The sequence below is a fragment of the Callospermophilus lateralis genome, chromosome 8, assembly GCF_048772815.1.
Source record: "Callospermophilus lateralis isolate mCalLat2 chromosome 8, mCalLat2.hap1, whole genome shotgun sequence".
Lineage (NCBI taxonomy): Eukaryota > Metazoa > Chordata > Mammalia > Rodentia > Sciuridae > Callospermophilus > Callospermophilus lateralis.
Window position 1 is genome coordinate 101,265,715 of NC_135312.1, and position 22,220 is coordinate 101,287,934.

The following is a 22,220-nucleotide window of genomic DNA, read 5'->3' on the forward strand; positions in this document are numbered from 1 at the left end:
GTGGGATTAGGCACCAACTTCCTTAATAAGTCTCCTCTGGTGTAAGAATTAAAATCAAGAATCAATAAATGGGATGGACTCAAACTAAAAGGCTTCTTCTCAGCAAAAGAAATAATCTGTGAGGTGAATAGTGTCTTGGGAGCAAATCTTTACCCCCTCACACACCAGATAGAGCAATAATCTCTAGGGTGTATAAAGAACTCAAAAAGCTAAGCACCAAAAAAAAAAGAAAAAAAAGAAAAAAAACCAATCAATAAATGGATCAAGGACCTGAACAGACAGACACTTCTCAGGAAATGATATACAAGATATACAATCAATCAACAAATATATGAAAAAATGTTCATCATCACTAGCAATTAGAGAAATGCAAATCAAAACCACGCTTAAGATTTCATCTCATTCTAGTCAGAATAGCAGCTCTTATGCATACAAACAACAACAAGTGTTGACAAGGATGTGGGGAAAAAGGTACACTCACTCATACACTGCTAGTGCGACTGCAAATTGGTGAAGCCAATATGGAAAGCAGTATGGAGATTTCTTGGAAAATTAAGAATGGAACCACCATTTGACCCAGCCATCCCTCTCCTTCATCTATACTCAAAGGACTTAAAAACAGGATACTACAGGGACACAGCCACATCAATGTTTACAGAAGCACAATTCACAATAGCTAAATTGTGGAACCAACTTAGATGCCTTTCAATAGATGAATGAATTTTTAAAAAATGTGGCATATATACACAATGGAATATTACTCAGCAATAAAAGAGAATAAAATCATGGCATTTTCAGGTAAATGGATGGAGTTAGAGAAGATAATGCTAAGCAAAGTTAGCCAATCTCAAAAAACTAAATGCTGAATGTTTTCTTTGATAAAAGGAGGCTGATTCATAGTGGGATAGGGAGAGGGAGCATGGGAGGAACAGACAGACAAACTCTATATAGGGCAGAGGGGTTGGAGGGAAAGGAAGGGGGCATGAGGTTATAAATGATGGTGGAATGTGATGATCATTATTATCCAAAGTACAGGTATGAAGACATGAACTGGTGTAAATATACTTCATATACAACCAGGGATATGAAAAATCGTGCTCTATGTGTAATAAGAATTGTAATGCATTCTGGTGTCACATTTTTTTAAAAGTAGAACCCAAGGAAAAGCTCATCCCTAGGACTTGTTTTTCTCTGGGTATAGGTAAATTTTTATCCTATAACACAATTTCTTTTAGGGACTATAACTTAACCTGGTACCGCTAAAGTGATGTTTCTCAACTGGAGGTAATTTTGGCCCCAGAGGATATTTGGCAATGTCTGCAGGGTGTATATTGGCATCTAGTGCAGAGTGTTGGAGAGTCTGTTAAACATCCTACAATGCTCAGCCCAGCCACTTACAACAAAGTGTCAATAGTGTTGTTGCTGGGGAAACACAGTCCTAAAAATATATCACTGGAAAAAAAATCATATAAAATGATCTCTTTTGCCCCAAACACTGATTAACTTTTGCCAACCTTTGAAACTGTTAAAGTAAGGCTAAATAAGCAACCATAATTACTTTAAAAACATTTCTTAATGACCTAATGGAAATATTTCTTGGCTTAATTAAATCTAAATTTGTGTTACCATGTATGGGTGAATAAAATTGCTTATGATAATAGCAGGAGTCATCAAAGATGAAACCCATGACAAAAAATAGAACATGAAACCAGTTCTAAATTATTATAGATTATGAATCTGCAATGTAAGTAACAGCTAAACTCGCTCTTAACATTGTTTAGAATTTTCAAATTTGGGTGAATACAAAGTGTAATGTCCACCTTAACAAAATGTCAGAAGTTATTTATTACAAAGATTGGAAGTTATTTGGATCCTGGTGGACTATATGTGATTGTCCCCCACCCCATCATGAATGCTCCAAAGCTAGTTTTATTGAGTCTTTTGCTTTTTAAGGTTTCTTCTTTTAAAATTTGTAAATATCACTTACACACATTCTTACTTAGTAACACTTCTCATTTAAGAAAACAAACTATATTTTCAAAAGTTAATATTTTTCCTTTATTAAACAGTCAAAAGGATTATGCAAATAACATGGTACAAAAATTAAAATGGTACCTTGGTTACTACCTGGGAAATTTTATAGCGTAAGGAGCCAATTTGGGAAATTCCAGTTTAAAGAACAGGAAAAAGAAGATAATAATTTTACACTTATGCCTCATATTAGTATGTCAGCCAATATAAGACTTTTTTGGAGGGAGGGGTATTGAATTACTTTAATTATAGCTATGTAGTGTTGGCTCTGTAAGTAATCATTATCTTTTTCATTTCATTCAACAAATGAAGGTCTGATTTCTTATATACCATATGTTTTAAATCTGATCACAACTAATGTTGAGAGGAAAAATGAATACTTCTTTCTGAGTTAATTATACAAAATAAGCACTCTCTGGCAAAGTGAATGAATAAATACTCTTCTATGTTAAAACTGACAATTCCAATCTTCAAAAACATCTATATTTGATATTCATTAAATTCAAAGATATTTTTATATGCTACATAAATAAAGCTTGATTTTATAATATATTCCTAGAGGGCTGTATCAATATAAAATGATTTCAATATGTAATATATAAACTTCATATCATAAACGTTACATATATATTTATAAAAGGTTATTTTCAGTAATATAAGATGTATTCCTTTTGTCTATAATACTATTCCTGTTTTCATTAATGGTTTATAGGTCTTCTAAAAGTCACAATTATATGTTCAGGAGACCAATAAACACCATAAATCCAATCACAGAGCACAGTCTAAATAAAGATCAAATTTTGGTAAAAACACTGTCATCAAGAGTCAGTAATAAAAAATGCTCTAAATTGGTCTCATATGTCATTAATGTTAGGAGTTTTCAGAAGCCTTGTTCTAGAAAGTCTGCTTCATCATTTAATTTTATTTAACAGTTACATAATACAACATTGTCAATGTAGCCAAAATATAAAACAATCATAAAGAATATTTTTGGCTACAATTTGGTTTTTGATCTTGATAATGAATCAGTTTGTTTTACAGCATTTAGTTTACCCACATTTTGAGAGGTCTTGATGAACTTGAAAAAAATCTTTCTCACTTATTAATTCTTGTTTTATAGTACTATGAGTTTTATGTATATGCAGAGTGTTCACATTTTATTTTAAACTACTGTTCACACACATCCATAATTTGAAAATGCATACTTAGAAAATTAATGGCCACAGCTCTTCCTGTTATCTACCAAGTATATTTCATGTTGTGAAGGTATGATTCCTTCCTGACATTCTTTAATAATGCCATATAAAATAACTAAAATTTGAACTACATATATTTTGTATTTTACATTATTTGTGAATTATATATGAAAAAAGCTACACTTCATACTATATGAAAAATAAAAAGTAAAATACATCTTGTTTTCTGTATAATTGTGTACTTTGCTTCATAGAAGTCATATCATGCACTTCACAAAACAAAACATTGCCTTTGCCTTCAAATTTTTGATAGATAAAACTGAAATGATTAACCCTGGTTTCAATATCTATTTCTAGAATTACATAAATTTTCACACATATTTCTATTTCCATCTTGTCAAAGACCTATAGTTTTTATTACTGTTGAATTATAAAGTTGATAAACAGATTGAATCATTAACAGTGTTTATAAATAAGTAATAGTATTAATAGATAAGGGTCTATAACAAAAGTACACTCTGTTGGCTAAATATTATTGTCACTTACCAGCTCTTCCTGAAGTTGGGAAATAAGTTCATCCCTCTCCTTCAGCTGTAACTTGAGCATAGAGCATTCATCTTTCATTATATCCTATAAAAACATCAAAGAAACAGTATAATAAGCTTAGCCCTTTCACTTTGCTCTTAATAAAGAAAGTCAACTTCACACAGTGAGAGATAATTACATCTGAATAATGAAACTCAAATTTCCTCTATAGCATGATATTTTAAATATTATATTCTAACAAAAAAACAAGCTAATGTATCCAATGTTATTATGTTACACATGATTGTATATAAGAATCATCCATCTATCTATCTATCTCATTAGTCCATTATGTTGCTTCAGACTGAAGTGAGTAATTTTTGATTCTTTCCTCTTATTTTTGTGCATATATAGTCAGTGAAATAAAAATAATCATACTCTCAAAGAGACACTTTATAATTTGTTCCCCTGTTTTGATTAAATATTAATTCTCAAACCTGTGGCCATTAAACAGTCTCATCACCCATGATATGTGACCCTCTCACTGGAAATCTTTGGGCATTTAATCTTCTCACTGTGCAGGCTACCCACAGTCATGGCCTCTATGTACACAATGGATCCATACCCATGACCCTTCCCACTCTGTGCTGCTAACTACTATCCTCAATTCAGAGTCTCCTGACTCTTAAGTTGCAGCTCATTAATATTTCTATTTCCTGAAGATGTAGATAGCACTGTCCCACACACATGACAACTCAACATGCAGCTCTGCTCTTGCCCCACCCTGAAACTTCACTTCTGATAATTTTATGTTCCTATTCCTTCAAATAACAACTAGGAATTCACCCAGTACTCTCAGCTCCTACTCACTATGAACCAAATCGGATACCTAATTCATTAACCTCTACTTCCCTCATATTTCTTGGACTTGGTCCTCTCTAGTTCACATTGTTTTACTCTAGGAACTCATTGCTCCTTACTTGAATTTCTACAATAGTCCCTAAAATGTTTTTTCTTATATCTATCACTTTTCCTATTTATTAGTGAGATTTTTCTAATTGGGAATGAATTCTTTCTCTTCCTAATTTAACAGAGTATCATCTTTATTTCGGAAGGAAAAAAAAAAAAAAGCCAAAACTCTTTAGCATGGCATATTGTTCCCTTCCTTATCTTTTACTTACTTATTTCAAAAGCTTCAGAATTTTTGATTTCTACCCTCCTTTTAATCTCTGTTCACTCCTACAGATTTGAAATTTATTGTTGCTTTATGTCTCCTTGCTTTACACATGAACATCTTGGGATTTTACTGCCCTCTTTTCATCTCATCTCTCCATTTTACACAATATCTCATACTCTAGGACTAATATAAACTACTACTTACCTCAATGGAAAGTTTTCCTTTACATGCAGCATCAACTACAACTGTAAAAAGGAGCCCCCTTGGACATTTAGCCTTCAGGTGACTGCAACCTCAGCACCTCACTCTTGTCTAAGAAACCCAAGAGACCCTAATCTAGAATTACCTGGTTGAATCATTTTCAAGTTCTTGACTTACAAAATTGTAAATAAAATCCATTATAGCTTTAACTCATGATGTTTTGGGTTGATTTGTAACAGAGATCACCAGGATATATGGACAACTTGCAAATTATTATAATTAGAAGTGTACTTTTGTTATAGGCCCTTATCTATTAATACTATTACTTATTTATAAATACTGTATGCATTCTTTTGGGGAAAGGGAATAAGCCATAATATCTAAACAAAATATTATTCCATACAAAATTTCTTGAGCTCTTTGTTTTTCCCCCGGTTTCATTGGATTACTTTAATTCCTTTTTCTCCCCACTTGAGCCTTTAGACTCTATTTCTTTAGCATATTATTAGCACCAAACATAGTAAATGACACCATCAATTCATCTTACCTTCTCTTGAACATGCTTTCATTTTGTTTGTTAGACAATACAAAATTCTGGGTCACTAAAATTCATTTGCACAGTTATTGATAGAGAAGGCTTTTATGAATTTTTTTTCTGATGGTATATAATATTTAGCATGTTTTAGTCTGCAAATAACTATAAATAATATATTACCATCTACCTAATGTTAGGGTCTGTAAACCAGTCAAGATGGCACCTGGCATTTTGCCAGAGGGAGTGGTTTGTGAAGTAACGCCAGCGAGCCATTAAGTGTGGAGATTCCTTATTGGTTGACTGCTGTATCTTCTTTATGTTAATGTACATTGATATAGCAGGAGTGGGAGCCGTTTATTGCAGCACAGGAGGGGTATATATATACATTACACACAGCTTATCTTAATTAACATAAACTAGATACAGCAGTCAACCAATAAGGAATCTCCACACTTAATGGCTCGATGGCGTTACTTCACAAACCACTCCCTCTGGCAAAATGCCAGGCGCCATCTTGACTGGTTTACAGACCCTAACAAACTAATTTAAAGTTGTGAAACTGTGAACTTCATGAAAAATTTCCCCAGGAATAAAATATGAGAATTTAAAAAGTGAGCATATTTTCAGAAAACTAACTTTCTTCATAATTCCCATAAACACAAGAGAGGCAAATCTTCCATTTTAAACTAATTAATCAACAAAATGTTGATTAGTAAAAATACTGTTGATAATCAATGGCAACAAAAAACTTTGTTGATTAAGTCTTAGGTCCCTTTGCAATGAAGGATTCACTGAGCAGCTGTGAGGCATGTGGTTAGCTGTTGGATCTTCTAGCATCTATCTGCCTCAGCTTTCCAGCAGAAGTCCAAGCTCATTGCTGGGTGGTCTGATATAAAGGGCTGATTTAAGGCAGTGGTGCCTGAGACTCCACAAGAGCTACCCACTTTTCCTCAGCAAGGGATTAGTCTCCTAGGCTCTTGGATCTGGAGTTCCTTGCTCAGCTGAAAGAATCTGTTACATGGAGATGAATAACAATACTCTCTCAATACTCTCATTATATCCGCAAAATTCTGCAGCATATTTGACAAGATGATCTATTGAGTTTGAAAGCATACTGATGTGTAGAATTAAAAGGATTTTAATATTCTTGGGTTTCAAAATAAAATTATTCCATTAACCTGAGGGCTAATGTAACCAATTTAACCTTGTGATTTTTAAAATGCACATTATTCAGAGTTAGAAAACATAATCTAAAAATGATGATATCCTTACTTTCTCATTCAATTATAATTAATTTTAGGGCCAAAATTCGATTGTATGATTTCCTCTTTCAATAATATTCATAAATATGGCACTCAGTATGGTAGACTAAAAATGGCTGTATATTTGTGATACTAACGCTGCTCTCCTAGGATCTGGTCTGTTCTAACTGACTTTGCGTGACTAATAGAACACAGTGGAAGCAACTCTGCATGACTTTCAGGTCCAAGTCAGGAAAGGCTTCTCAGCTTCTACAGGATGTTACTTAGAATGTTTCTCTTCAGACTACTCCTTTGCAGAAAGGATCTAACAGATATGATAAGTACAACCACATGGTGCTCCCACTGAGAGCAGTATATGAGCTTCCAAAGAACATGCAGCATCAACTACAACTGTAAAAAGGAGCCCCCTTGGACATTTAGCCTTCAGGTGACTGCAACCTCAGCACCTCACTCTTGTCTAAGAAACCCAAGAGACCCTAAGCTAGAATCACCTGGTTGAATCATTTTCAAGTTCTTGACTTACAAAATTGTAAATATAATCCATTATAGCTTTAACTCATGATGTTTTGGGTTGATTTGTAACAGAGATCACCAGGATATATGGACAACTTGCAAATTATTATGACTAGAATTAGTATGAGTGACTTACTCTAACTGCATAAAATGCAGACAATTAACTTTTATAATAAAATATTTCATGATGTAATTTTTATTTTTTTATTTAAGCTATATTTAGAATGATTTCAAGTAGCCTGTTTCAAGCATATCAAGAATGTTCTTATCATCTAAGCTAAGGAACTCAGAAAATGAGCTACTATATTACTATACACTTATTTTATAAGTTTGGAAAGTTAGTGACACATAACCAGAAATTGGGGTGATTAGTCCCAAATTCAGTTTCCTGACTTTAGTCCCATGCCTTCTATGATATATTTTCACCTGTGATTAGAACCACCTCATTGTTTAAGACTGTGTAAATAGAAATCAGGTATCCAAAAAATAAAGGCAAGCAGAATCTGTCAATCACCTGGAAAAAAAAAAGTCTTATTTTGAAATTAGAAACACACATATGCAAAAAATCAAATACTTTATGATTTACAAGCCATTTCCTCATTCTTGTAAACAAAAAGGTCAAAAGATTTTAAAACCAAGGAAACAGACCACTCTATCAGTGCTGATGAAAACAGAATGTTTATGAACAAGTGAAAAAGGAATAGAAAACAGAAATATGTCAGGGGAGGACAGCAAGTTAGAGATTAGAAAACACAAGAATGAATAATAATTGACAATGTAGTTTGCAGCTCTTTCTAAATAAGTGTAATTCTTATGTTGACTTAGCTTTAAAGTAGCATGCTGCCTATGACAACTGGGAGCTAATGAAAATACAACTCCAGGGGAAGAAAAGCCTTTCAATCATTGAAAACTAGGTCAATAAGAACACTATTTTAATTATTTATTATTTTTAAAAATAACTGAAAACATAATCCATTTCATTATTAATAATATACATGATGGTATTAAATTTTCTTTTTATAAACACTTAACAAAAAATTATAAATCTACCTTTACGTGCTCACTAAAAAGAACTAACATTCTATTGAATTATAATAGTGTGTTTTTTTCTCTGGTGTTGCTTTCCTGGAAATGTAAAAATAATAAAGCATTATATATTATTATGTTTTAAATAGCTGTACTACAGGTTGAACACCCCAATCTGAAATCTGAAATGCTCTGAAATCCAAAACTTTTTAATGCCACAAGTGGAAAAAATCCACACCTGACCTCATGTGAAAGCTTGTACAGTCAAAACACAGGAGAACTAAAAATATATAAAATTACTGCCAACTAGGTGTATCAGGTCATATGAAATATAAATGCACTTTGTGTTTAAAATTGGATCCTATTCCTAAGATATTGCATTGAGTATATAAAAATATTTCCAAATCTGAAATAATTCTGGTCTCAGGCATTTTGATAAAGGATACCCAACCTGTACTATATTAACTAGAGATAAAATGCACATAGCTTAAAATTATCTTTTTACCTTTTTTAAGAACTAGCAAATGTATTACCAAAGAGTACCACAGATTGTATATCCTAAATCATTTTCACAATTAAAACTAAATGATTCTCAGATATTACATATATCTTGCTTTACTCAACTATTTATAAAAGATATTCGTGAAGCTTATACATAAAACACAAAATCTATGCAATTTTTAATTATCTATATATATGTATATATATAAACATTTTATTTATTTGGTATTAAAATTGTTGGTAGTTCTTTTTCAAGGTAAAGTCAAGAATGAATAGATGTAGATGTACAAAGCCAGTATCTCAGAAAAGCATTTTTTAACATACAATTTTTTTTATTGGTTGTTCAAAACATTACAAAGCTCATGACATATCATCTTTCATACATTTGACTCAAGTGGGTTATTTAACATACAATTCAAACCAGGAAATTGTATTATCCTTCGTCATAGTGGTATGTATGCATATATATAGTATATATATATATGTGTGTGTGTGTGTGTGTGTGTGTGTGTATACACACCCATATATATACATGCGCGTGCGCACACACACACACACACACACACACTAGAAATTTCTTCGTGTGTATGTGTGGTTTTTTTTACTGCAGATTCTGCAGATTTAATTCAGGGCTGCTCTATGGCTGACCTACACTCCCAGTTCATTTTTATTTTTATTCTGAGGGTCTTTCTAAGTTGCCTGGGCTGGCCTTGAACATGCAATCTCCCTGAATTCCTGAAATTGTAGCTGTGCATCATTATGCCCAGCAGATACCTAGTAATATTTTCAAGTAATTAAAGAAGAATTTTGGGAAACCAGCATTATCTTTTCATCTGTAAATGGTAGTCTTAGGAAATCCTAAGAATTCTTACCGATCTCCATCATTAAATAGAACACCTTATAAAAACACAGAATCATCTTTTTTACTACCAGAATCTTTCTTGATCGGCTATTGAACAAAATGATAGAATTATGGGATAAGTAAGGCTTTAAACACACACACACACAAAAATGAAGCAGAGAAGACCACTGCAGCAAGGGTAATTAAAAGGCAAACTATCATTATAATACCAAGACCCTGAAACTTGGCTCATCACCTGTCAGCAAAATTCATCATAGTTCAACATTTTTTGGAATACTTCAAAAAATTAGCCCACAAGGAAAAATTTGCTAAAATGTAAAATTTGTTTCATGCAACTATAGACTTGTTATTTCCAATTTGCTATTGTTCTCTCTGATTCACATACTTACACTAACATTAAAAAAAAAAATGAACTTGTAAAACTCGTTTAAAACAATATATTCTGGCTGAGCATAGTGGTGCATGCCTGTTATCCCAGAGGCTTGGGAGGCTGAGACAGGAGGATTGCAAGTTCAAAGCCAGCCTCAGCGAAAGCAAGGCACTAATAAGCAACTCAGTGAGACCCTGTCTCTAAGTAAAATACGAAACCAATATAATCCATTGACTCATTTTTTTTTCTAATTATAGGGAAAGTGGACATAACATTTTAATCTAACTCAGGATCCTTATAAGAGAATTACTAGACACTTCACTTGTGTTGTTTCACCCAGTATATTTGTATAAAACTTCAATTTAAGGATAAACATTGATGTTCAATTTTCCAAAGCTATCTTAAAATAAAGAGTATTCTTCTGATGGAAGTATGAGAATTTTCTCAGGGTCATTAGAGACTTACTAGGCAAGCGATATTAGCTCTCTGATGTCCAAAAGTCCCTAGGTTTCATCAAAATTAATTTTGGCCAGGCACAATGGTGCATGTCTGCAATCCCAATAACTCTTAAAGCTGAGGCAGGACTATTGCAAGTTCAAAGCCAGTTTCAGCAACTTAGTGAGGCACTAAGCAACTTAGCAAGACTGCGTCTCAAAATAAGTAAAAAATGGGTTGGGCATGTGGTTCAGTGGCTAAGTGCCCCTGGGTTCAATGCCTGGTACAAAAAAAAAAAAAAAAATCAATTTGGAACTATACTTAAGACACAACTATCTTTATAAATTCATAATAATGAGCTTCTTAACAAATAAAGTTAACAAGTGAAAGTGATAAACGGTTTTTAATCGTCCCACAGGAAACACTTGTCAGGAATTCTGGGGGCAAGAAAGGTCCTTATAAATGTGTCAAGAAATCCTCTGATATAGCATTTTTTCCCCCTCAGAGAGACAGGTAGAATTGTTGTATGTGTGACCAGAAAGCTATTATTGAAGTGTCCCTTCCCACAATATACATTATATAAAGAAAAAATTTTTCAAATGGTTAAAAACACCGTGTTGAAAGTTTCTTTCTGTTATACAGCTCACTTAATTTCTTTTCATGCTTTAAATACGAATATGAGAAATCTCTTGTTTCTGTGTCCTGGATTTTAGAAGAAATGTTTTAATACCATAATGATCTTACTTTCTGGAAGGTAAAAATGTGATCAAAGACATCTAAGTTATCAACCATACCAGGCCTCCTCTACTCTATCCAGGCCAAGTTGCAAGCAACAAGGACAGGCCCTAATCCTCAGAGCCCAAGAAGTTATTCAAATTAGCCAGTCTACAGGTTGCCTGGGAGCCCATCCTTTACCCCATCCTGCTTTCCATGACATTCCCAACAGTTCCTGTTGCTATTCTTTCCCACAGGCAATAGTTTGCAAGGTCCTACAGGGCAACCTTTGCTGCTTTGGTGCCATTAGCAACAAACAATTCTGTCTTTCATCTATCAGTGTGATGTGTCAGTGTTATTTCTGCCTCACCACCTTAAGCATCTTTAAATGTAATTGAATATAGTGCCAGCAGGAGCGTGTCTGCTGGTAGTAACCACCCTTCTGCCCTCCTCCTGGGATGAGGAAGCCAAACCATCTCTTGGCCCCTAAACATTTACTCCACTGCAGTGCCAAAAGAGACTGCGCATAACATTGGGGGCTGCTTGACAATACATATATTCTCTTTGTTTTAGATAAAAAGGGAAAGTCATGCCCTTATGATTTTATCTGTTAATAAAGGGCAGTAAAAATCAGAGAGGACAGACTTCCCTAACATTAACAGATCCTTAAAAAAAAATGTGTATTATTTTGTTTTACGGGGTGCTGAGTTGTGACACTGTTGAAGAATACAGAACTAAGTAATGCTTTAAAGATGTTTCAAGGATTCTGGCATAATTATAGAATTTTGGAGAGAAGGAAAAAGCAGAGAGTTCAATATTGTGCTGTACAGGAATTACAGATAATGTGACTCAATTTAAGCAGTGGTGTCAGGCAGTCTAGGAGGTCAGAAAACTAAACTGCAAAAAAGGCAATGAACATCAGCTGAAGCTAAGGATTACAGCTACAAAACATAAACCACTATTACATAGTAAGGAAAGAAGTAAAGGTCATGCTTTGTTCTTTTTTAGAGACACTAATGGATAGCAACAGCATACACAGTAGTACATTCAGATACTCATTATCTGTATCATTGTAAAGCAGGAGTCTTTTAAGATAGTATATAAATGAATTTGGTAAAAGTAGCTTTTTTAACATATGAAGTAGAAGCACTTTGAACAATTGCTTATGTAGTGAATTCCTACACACATTCAACTATGTGATTAGCTTCCATCACACAATAAAATCTTGGGCTTAAAGATTCGATAAATTTAAATGCAGTCCCAAATCGGAAATATTATTAAACAGTAAATTATTTGTAAATTATCTTCTAATATGGAAGAAAACCTACAAATCTAGTAACTGTTTTATAGATTACCTCTTGTTCTTTTCATTCTAGGAAATGAAGACCCTCATTTAAGTCCATGCTATACCAGAATTGAGCTATGTAACTTGAAATCAATCAGTTACTACTAAATAATCTATGATATACTGAAATTCTACACTAATATCAAATATTATGATAATATTATCAGAGAATACTCACCTTTACCAAGAAGCTGTGAATAACTACATTTTTCAGTGTTTAACCAACTTTCTTATAATCTCTGTCAACATTATCTCAAGCTGGTATACTCAACATTGATTTACATCACTTTTCTAAGGTTCAGTTTTCCTCATAAAATTGGGTTTGTGGCATATTATTTGTCTAATAAGAAGCTTTCAAATATATGTAAGAGCAAAAATCCTATCAGGTTGTGGTACACAGAGTGTCTAAAGTGGTCCTCAGAGTTGTCCTGCCCATCTCCAGAGTCTGTCAATATATCAAGATATCACTCCGATGGTTATCTTCTGGTTTATGGCACAGATGACCCTTAAGTAGGGAGGTGATCCAGGTGGGCCTAATCAGTCACATGAGCCCTTCAAAGCAGAGGCCCTTCCCTGGCTGGAGTATAAATGATACTTGAAGCATAAGAACTGACTACTGAGGGTGCTTTGAGGACTGAAGAAGCCAAGCCAGGAGGAAAGAATGAGGACTTCAAGCCAAAAAACAGGTCTTCAGTTGACAGCCAGCAAGGACATGGGGACTGCAAATCTGCAACCACAAGGAAGTGAATTTTCCAATAGTGAGAAAAGTCCCAAGAGGATCTTGGGTGTTAACTTCAGACTTGAGAGAATGACTAAAAAAAAAAAAAAAAAAATTCTTTATTAAGTCATCAAGTTTGTAGTAATTTGGGTCACAGGGATAGAAAACAAAAACAAATACATGCACGAAGAGTCAGAGAAAGACTGCTTGAGAAAGAAATAATCTAACCAGAATCCCAAAATTTAGAAGAAATGTATACATGATGAAAGAAAGGGAAGTGATTTTCAGAGAAAGGCAGGATGAAGATTCGCAGAGGCACAAGTTTGGAGTTTAAGTAGTATTTTGATACAGTGGTATAGAGATGCATGTATTGACAAAGAGAAAAAAAATAACAGAGTCACAAGTCACTTATTGTGTAATAATAAATTCAGTGTTATTCAGAAAGCTATGATACATTAATTGTGAATTCTAATCCATTAGAAAGTATGATGAGATTTAAATATATGCACCTTAGTCCTAATACAGTAGGGAGAACAGCCCATTGGCATAGAGGCTAGAGACAGATAAAAGGCTATTTTAACAATCTACATAAGAAAGAATTAGAATTTAAACCAAGATGGGTCTATGGAGTGAATTTGAAATCTACAAAGAAGATGAATGGAGCAAGGAGAGGAAAACAGGGGAGAAAAGAGTGAAGGATTATTCCATTTCTGGCAGGTCTACTAAGGGATTGGAAGTACTCCTCACTTCTGTTCAGAGCTACAAATTTCAGGTAGAACTTTAGGATGAGAAATATATGCATTCCATTTTAAGGTCATTTACAGAATTCAGCTGAACTATGTATCAGTTAGTTATTTTTAAATGAGAAAAAAATCCAGCCGAAGAATTTAATAGCCATTGACTACATGGGTATGAGCTTGGAAGAAAGAGACGTTTGGTCATCAAATGGGAATTTGAGAATTACCAACCAGCATGTTGATGTAATAGAAAACCCAAAAGATTTAAGAACCTTGAGCATACGGGTATAGTAAAAAGTAAAAATAAAGTAACCTTGAAGTAAAATAAAATGAACAGATGGAGAATAAGGAAAAGACATTGTCACAATGACTTAGAGAGGAAATAACTTAAATGATTTTAGATGTAATAGAAGTAAAATAAAAATAATAGTTTTCATTGGACTTACCAAAACAGTAAATCATTGTGGACTATAACAAAACAGCCTCAGGTGGTATGTGGGAGTCAAAATTTAAATTAGAGAAAGCTAACAAATGAACTGTAAAGTGAAGTAGTAAGTTCCCAACTACACAATTATCAGAATGCAAGCTTTTTTCAAGAAACTTGTGAATAGTAGAAATGAAGATGACTATTTTGTGTTGCTATGACAACATATATGATACTAGCCACTTTATAAAGAAAAGAGGATTATATATCTCAGCTCTGGAGGCGGAAGATTATATTGTCAGCATCTATTATATTCTGGTAATGACCTCATTGTGGATGGCATCACAATGTTGTGGAAAGAGAAATCACATGGCAAGATAGCCAGTGGAAGATGGAAGGGGCTAGGATTTCTTTCTATATAACTATCTGCTCTCATGGGAACTAATTCACTTACAGGAGATCTGGCCCATTCCCAGAGATAGCATTAATCCATTATTGAGGGTTCAGTCCCCATGATTTAGTTACCTTCCATGGTCCCACCTCTCAAAGATTCTTAATACTGCCATACCAGGGGCCCAAATTCCAGCCCTTTAACCTTTAGGGGCACAAAATATTCTTACAAATACAACAGATAATAGGATTGAGATGGCGATAATGATGATGATGAACATGTGTGTGTGTGCACACACATTTAGATTTAGAAAAGGTTAAGAGTGATGGAAATGATCCAGAAGTTTAAAATACAGGTGAAAGAAGAATGAGTGAGGGGGAAAAATCCTTCAGGTGTCAAGAAAAACTAGGAGGAAATGATAAGCTTTAATAAACAGAGAAGTGTACGAAAAGAAGGAAAAAAATAACATTTTTATTGATGGTGAGTGAATGATAAGGGAGCCCTTCTCTAAAAAACTCTAGATAATAGATTGCAATAATTGAACTGTTTGCCCCAAATTCATATGCTGAAGTCCTAACCCCCAAAATGCGACTTTATTTGGAAACAGGGTTACCAAAGATGCAATTAGATAAAATGAGAAAATACTAGAGTACACTGGGTTGTTTTATAATGACTGACGGTCTTATGAAGAAAGAAAATTTTGACATAAAGGAACACATACAGGTAGAACAACCTTGAAGATGGGAGTTACATGTTACAAACCAAGGAACTGCTAGAAGCTAGGAGTGAAGCCTGGAACACATGCTTCCCAACAGCTTCTAAAGGGGCTGTATGACCAAAGTCTTGGCCTGAGAATTCTAGGCTCCAGAACCTTGAGACAATAGTGTCTGTTCCAGATACTCAGCTTATGATACTTTGCTGCAGAAGCCCTAGAAAAATAATATGTAGATATATCCATCATTTTCAATGGCTACATCATGTTATAATTTATAAACATATATATACATATATATATATATAATTATATATATATAATTATATAATTATATACAAATTACATATATATATATATATATATAATTTAGTTGACATGTGATTTTTTTAAGTAATTGATAAATGGGCTAATAGAGAAGAAGAAAGGGGGGGAAGAAGAGATAAAAGATGACCACAAGTTTGTCATTTTTAAAGCTCTCCAAAAATTTATTATTATTTTTAACATGGGGTAGCACTAGAAATGGACAGATTTACTAGCAAGTCTAATTAAACAGGTTTTTAAGAGTTCTCAACATTATAAAGTACCTGTCTGTACATATTTTGTCACTACTTGATTCCTCAACAGCTGCTTACTTAATTCTATAGCTGCTGTGATATTTTCACCTTCACATTACACTCACCTAACCATTCCAATGAACTATAGAAGTTACTGTTTGAACCCAGATATGTGGGCAACCACCACACAGGAAGTATCACTGAATTCAAGCACCCTGATTGCTCATCAAAATTTTTAGGTAAGTCAATCTCATCAATGTCAAGTTCACTTTGTTCTCTAATCAGTACATGATGCAGTTCATGGAGACACACAATTTTCCAAATTCTTTTTCACACATGATTAACTTTCAGTGAGAGAAATATCACCCCCAGATCCTGCTTCCCATACTTAATCTCCATTCCATCTAAGCTCTGCAGATAAAACAACATTAAAGGCTGAAAATTAAGGGACTATATATATCACATACCTAGCATTTTATTGTCTAAATATTGAAAGCAACCTTTAAGTATATAATAACTAAATGATTAATGTTCAGTGATGATAAATCTATTTAATGAAATATTATGCATTGCTTTAAATGAATGCAAAGTTAACATGGAAGTGGAAAGTACACTTTTGTTAATAGAATTTTTAAAAAAGTGCTTATTACAAACAAAATTCTGCAGAATTATGATGATAATTTTGTTAGAATTATAGTTTTATATGTGACTTAATTTTGTCTTAAATTTCTAAACTTCACTTACATGCTTATAAAATTAAAGGCTCTGTGTTCTAGAAAAATATCTATAGGAAATAAAATATTTATTTAAAGACATTTGGTAATGATGTAACAAATTGAATCTATGGGAGACATGGTTGAGTTTCAGAGTAATATCATATTCAAAAGAAAATATTCCAGGCCCCCAAAAGAAATTCACAACAATCAGAGATTTTCATATATATATATCTTGAACATCATTACTAGAACATATTCAAAGAAGTAGTTTTTACTAAAAACTACCCCTTTTTCTCTATCACTTTCCCAGACTCATTCAGCAGTTCTTTCAAGTGCCCTGCAGAACTTAAGAACCACTGGTCTTGCTACATGCCCATCTTGCCTTCTGATTCTGTATCAGAAAAACCCTGAGAATATATCTGACAGAGAAGAACCCTCCCACCAGAGAGCAGGGATGAAAAGAACAGACATTTGTTTTTGTTTCCATTTTTTTTTAAGTGAATAGGGTTGGGGTATAGTTTAAAAACAGTTTCACATAAATATTCCTAGCTCCATAAAATTAAAACTGTGACTCTTTACTACATAACAAACATGAATTAAAAGGGCTAAATTGGAAGTACCTGCAGTGAAAGAATGGCGTCTTTCAATCTATTTGATACTAAAAGCTCCTTAAAATAGGAAAGCATTAAGCATTTTGTTAATTAAGCTTAAGAAAATATACATTATTCAAAAAGATGTTATTGTAAGTCTACTAAAAGGTTAAGATTATAAAGAAATGGTAACTTATGAAAATGTTCAAGTTTAACAGTTTTAATAGCTTCAGACTGGGATTTATTTAGAAAGTTGAATATTGTAAATTCGAATAGTTACCTTATTTCTATCAATAATTGTCAAGTTATTTTGCTTGAACACAGAAATTGTAATTGTAATTTCATGAAGTCTTTACCCTGAACTTGTCATGTTGAGAGATTTGCACTTTAATGGTGTAATATTATGTTGAACGTAATAGACCTTTTTGTTCACTTTTACTATGAATTTAAGTACTATTCCTATTTTTCTATTGCTACTTTAATTTTGTCCAGCTGTGCAACATCGAACATCATAAAAAGAAAGCCAGTCAAGGCACAGGATTATAATTTTTATATATATATATATATATATATATATATATATATATATATATATATATATATATATGTTGAGAGAAGTGGATACTGAAGCATATGTGCAACAAAGTAGAAACAGTTTTCAACAGCGGGTGGGTGCAGACTTTGTCTCAATCATCTGGAAGCATTTCAAAGATTCACAGTGCCTTTCGTGCCATTCCAGTCAGGTTGATGAGAACCAGTTGGAAATGTAGATTAGACCTCATCATTTTCATCAAAATAAGCTCACTTTTTTGAAACACACTTATTGAAAACCAGGTAAATAAAGGAATGATTATGAAATAAATAATGAGTTTTTGCGTTTATGATAACTGGTATGATGTTTGCTCACTGTAATCACAACGTACCACAAAGTGTTTTCATGTGGAAAATATTCTCCATCATCCAGAATTATGTGAGTAAAAGATTTTCCAAGACTTATTCAGTTAATTGTACATAAAATCTCGAGCAGTATGGGCACAGTTAAATACTTGTTCACTGATACTAAGAATCTAAGAGGAAAACCCCTTATATTTAAGTAACATTCATTTTAACTTAATCTCTACTAGTTATCTCAGTCTATAAACTAGCTTAGTTTCTACCTTTCCTAAACCAAACATCACAGCAAAAAATACTAACAAAATTTTGTGTTTCTGTCTGTATCTGACTCTCTCTTTCATTAATAAGACTGTTGGGAGACATATATAACATGTACATAATCCATATCATCATTTGCAATTTACACTAATAATTGTTCAATCTTCCTGTCTTTGAAAGATGGTTTTTATTGTAGTTCCTTCAGTGAAATTATTCTCATGAATGTTTTGTAGAAACCCACCCACACCCATTTTTCTTTCTTTCTTTTTTTTTTTTTTTTTTTTTTTTTTGGTCCTCAGCTTGATCTATGCTTTTGATTTGGCAATACAAAATCCCTTCAAGATACCTCTTCTTTCTCCTGGGCTTCTGTACTTCCAATCAACTTAACTTTCCCTTCCTTAATTTTTTTAAAAAAATTTTTTATTAGTTCCTCAAAACATTACAATGATCTCGACATATCATACATTTGATTCAAATGGGGTGCGTAATCTTATTTTTCCACGTGTACAGATTGCAGGATCACATTGGTTATACAGCCATGTTTATACATAGGGCCATACTAGTGTCTATTGTATTCTGCTACCCTCCCCTCCCCTCCCCTCCCATCACCTCTTTCTACCCAATCTACTGTGACACATTTCTCTCTCTCTTTTTTTTCTTCCCCCTCACACCATCTTATATGTAATTTTTGCATAACAATAAGGGTCTCCTACCATCTTCAGTGCAATTCCCCTTCTCCCTCCCATTTCACAGTCCCTCTTCCATCAGCTGGGCTGCCCTTCCTCCCTCCCGCCCATCCTTCCCCAGGAGTGCTCTACCACTGAGCTACATTCCCAGCCCTTTGTTCATTTTCATGTTGAGACAGGGTCTTCCTAAGTTGCTCAGGCTACCTGAAGCTAGGAATCTTCCTACCTCACCCTTCTGAGTGGCTGCAATATACAGCCAAAGCCACCACACACAGCCCAGGTTTTCCTGTGATACACTTTGATTCCTTTTCAACTCTCTGACAACATTTTTTTCTTTTAGTATTCCTCTGGTTTCTGTCCCAAGCCCAATCTCATATCCCTCTCAATGCTTCACCTCAGCAATCTATTATATAGCAATGCCCTATAATTCTCAAATAATATTTATCATGAATTCCTTCCACCTGTTGAAATCCTGTGCCAAATTTTTACCTTCCTCCTGGATACCTTACTGTATTCTATGTAGATCAGCTTTAAGCTTCCAAAGCTAAAGCAAAAACAAGGTGTTTTTCCTACACTTGGGAAGCAGTTAATAACATCATCTCTCCCTACAACTTAATTGATAAACCTAATCAATCATCAACTCCTTTTGAACGCTAAGTATTTCACTCAATTATCTTCCTGGCATGGTTTCTGATGAGAAATTTTCTTATTCATGTTTCTATTATATTTTCTTTCTCTGATTTCTTTCAAAATTTCTCCTTATTTTCAGTTATCTGGAATTCTAATATGATATGTTGTAGGAATTCTGTGTTTGAAATTGGGGTCTATAAATGTTGTAATTGTGACATGCTTGGTGACCAGGAAGCTTCTGTGCAAAGACACAGAATACCTGGCTGCTAAGTAGTACCTGGCGACTGGGAAACTACTGTGCAATAGCATGGGATGCCTGGCTGCCATAGCAATGTCCTTTACAAGTCTGCCCTACCTCCCAGACCTAGGATGCCCAGCCTCCTCTCTCTGAGCTATGGAGCCAACTCTGCAGGCACTATCTGGTTTCCATGGATATGCCCTTGGTAGGTAGGAGCCCCATGTTTCTTCTAACCTAGACCTAACACTCAGGTTACAGAAATACTAATTAGAATATAGTCATGGTAATGGGAAGTGTTTCTTTACAATATGTATAGGCATAATTTTTTTTTTAATTTACCTTGCTTGGTGTTCTCTGAAGTTCCTGAACCTGTGGTTTGGTGTCTGCCATTAATTTGGAAAAGTTCTTGACCATCATGACTTCAGAAATTTCTTCTATTCCATTTTTGTTCATCATTGCATGGTATTCCATTATGCTACAATTGCAATCTTTGAAATCATCCTAGAATAATGCATTACAGATTCTTTTCAACGTTTCTTTTTCTTTTCTCCCCTTCTTATTTTTTGCATTGCAGCAGAAAGGTTTCTATAGACATATCTTTGAGCTCACTGATTATCCATTACTTAGTAGTGTCTATAATGTACTGATGAGCTTGTCAAAAATATTCTTCATTTATGTTAGTTATTTCTTTTGATTCTTTCTTAGAATTTCCATCTCTCTGCTTACATGATTTGTGTGTTCAGACATGCTGTTTATTTTTTCTATTACAGCCCTAAACATATTACTTATATATACTTACCTTAAATCCCTTGCCTAATAATTTCAAAATCTGTGTCATATCTAGCCTGGTTACATAGCTTGTTTTGTTTCTTCAGGGTATGTCTTTTGGACCAATACTGTTTTAGCATGTTTTCCATTTTTTTTAAAAGATGGACATGATATGTTGAGTAGTAATAAATGAAGTAGCATGGAGTTATATGTTAATCCTGCTAGAAATTGGTCTATTTAATATTTGATGGCACCATAGATACCAGAGGTGGAAAATTCTTCTACTTTCAACATTTTTGTTTCATTTTTGTTATCTTTGGGTTGCTGTAAAAATTACTCCTTAAGTAGAGTCTGTGTCTTATAACTTTTTCAGTGGTAATCCACTATTATTTTACTGGATTCCTGTTGAAGTTGTGATAAGGAACTGTGGTGGGGTATCATTCTATAATCTTATGATTAAATCTTGGTCTTTTTTTAATGAATCTGTGTTATGGATTATGAATAATGTCTTTCATGGATTTTGTCCTTCATGACTTTTAAAATGTACAACCTGACACATAAAACTAACCGTTACACTTAATTTTATTTCACTCCTTGGTGAGACAGGAAGGTAAGTGAGGACAGGAATTGGGCAAGTACCCTTTCTTCTAGGGGAGATGAAGCTTTTTCTGCTAAAGTCCTTTCTGCAGTAGAATAGACCTTTACACAGGGAATAGGGAATGTGCTGGGCATATTTCAAATAGTTACATTTCTCTATACCTGCCAAAGATGCAGGGAATTTTTCTTTATTTTTCAACATGAAAACCTGATGGAATTCCTAGAGAAAGGACTCATGAAAATGTTGGTTTTTCCTAACAATGAAGTTTCTAACTTTCAGGCTAGTCTACACCCACCTTCCAGCAACTCATCAAAATTTCTGCTTAAAAGTCCATACCTATTTATGTCTTCAGAGTCTTCTGCTTGAAGCAAGCTAATCTCAGTTATGATTCTCTGTATTCATTTGTCCAGATTTGAGGGTGGTAGTTTGCTCTATGCCCTCATTTCTCTGATAGACCCAGGAAAAATAGATTATATTCAGCTTGTTCAGTTTTTCCCCCTCTTATTGTAAACACAGGAGTGATGACTTCTGAACTCTTTATCTGTTAGAGCTCTGAACAGAAGTCCTTGACTTCTCATTTTCTCTCACATTCCATATCTGACAATCTTCT

General features: G+C 33.8%; 1 protein-coding gene across 1 annotated transcript in view; it reads right to left on the bottom strand.

The window, feature by feature from the left end:
• The window catches only part of Ccser1 (coiled-coil serine rich protein 1), a 1,032,529-nt gene that overhangs the window by 641,160 nt on the left and 369,149 nt on the right, over positions 1 to 22,220 (bottom strand). Inside the window, exon 7 of the mRNA XM_076865083.2 lies at positions 3,774 to 3,857. Within this exon, the coding sequence (XP_076721198.1) occupies positions 3,774 to 3,857 (84 nt within the window). The remainder of the gene's footprint in view (positions 1 to 3,773; positions 3,858 to 22,220) is intronic.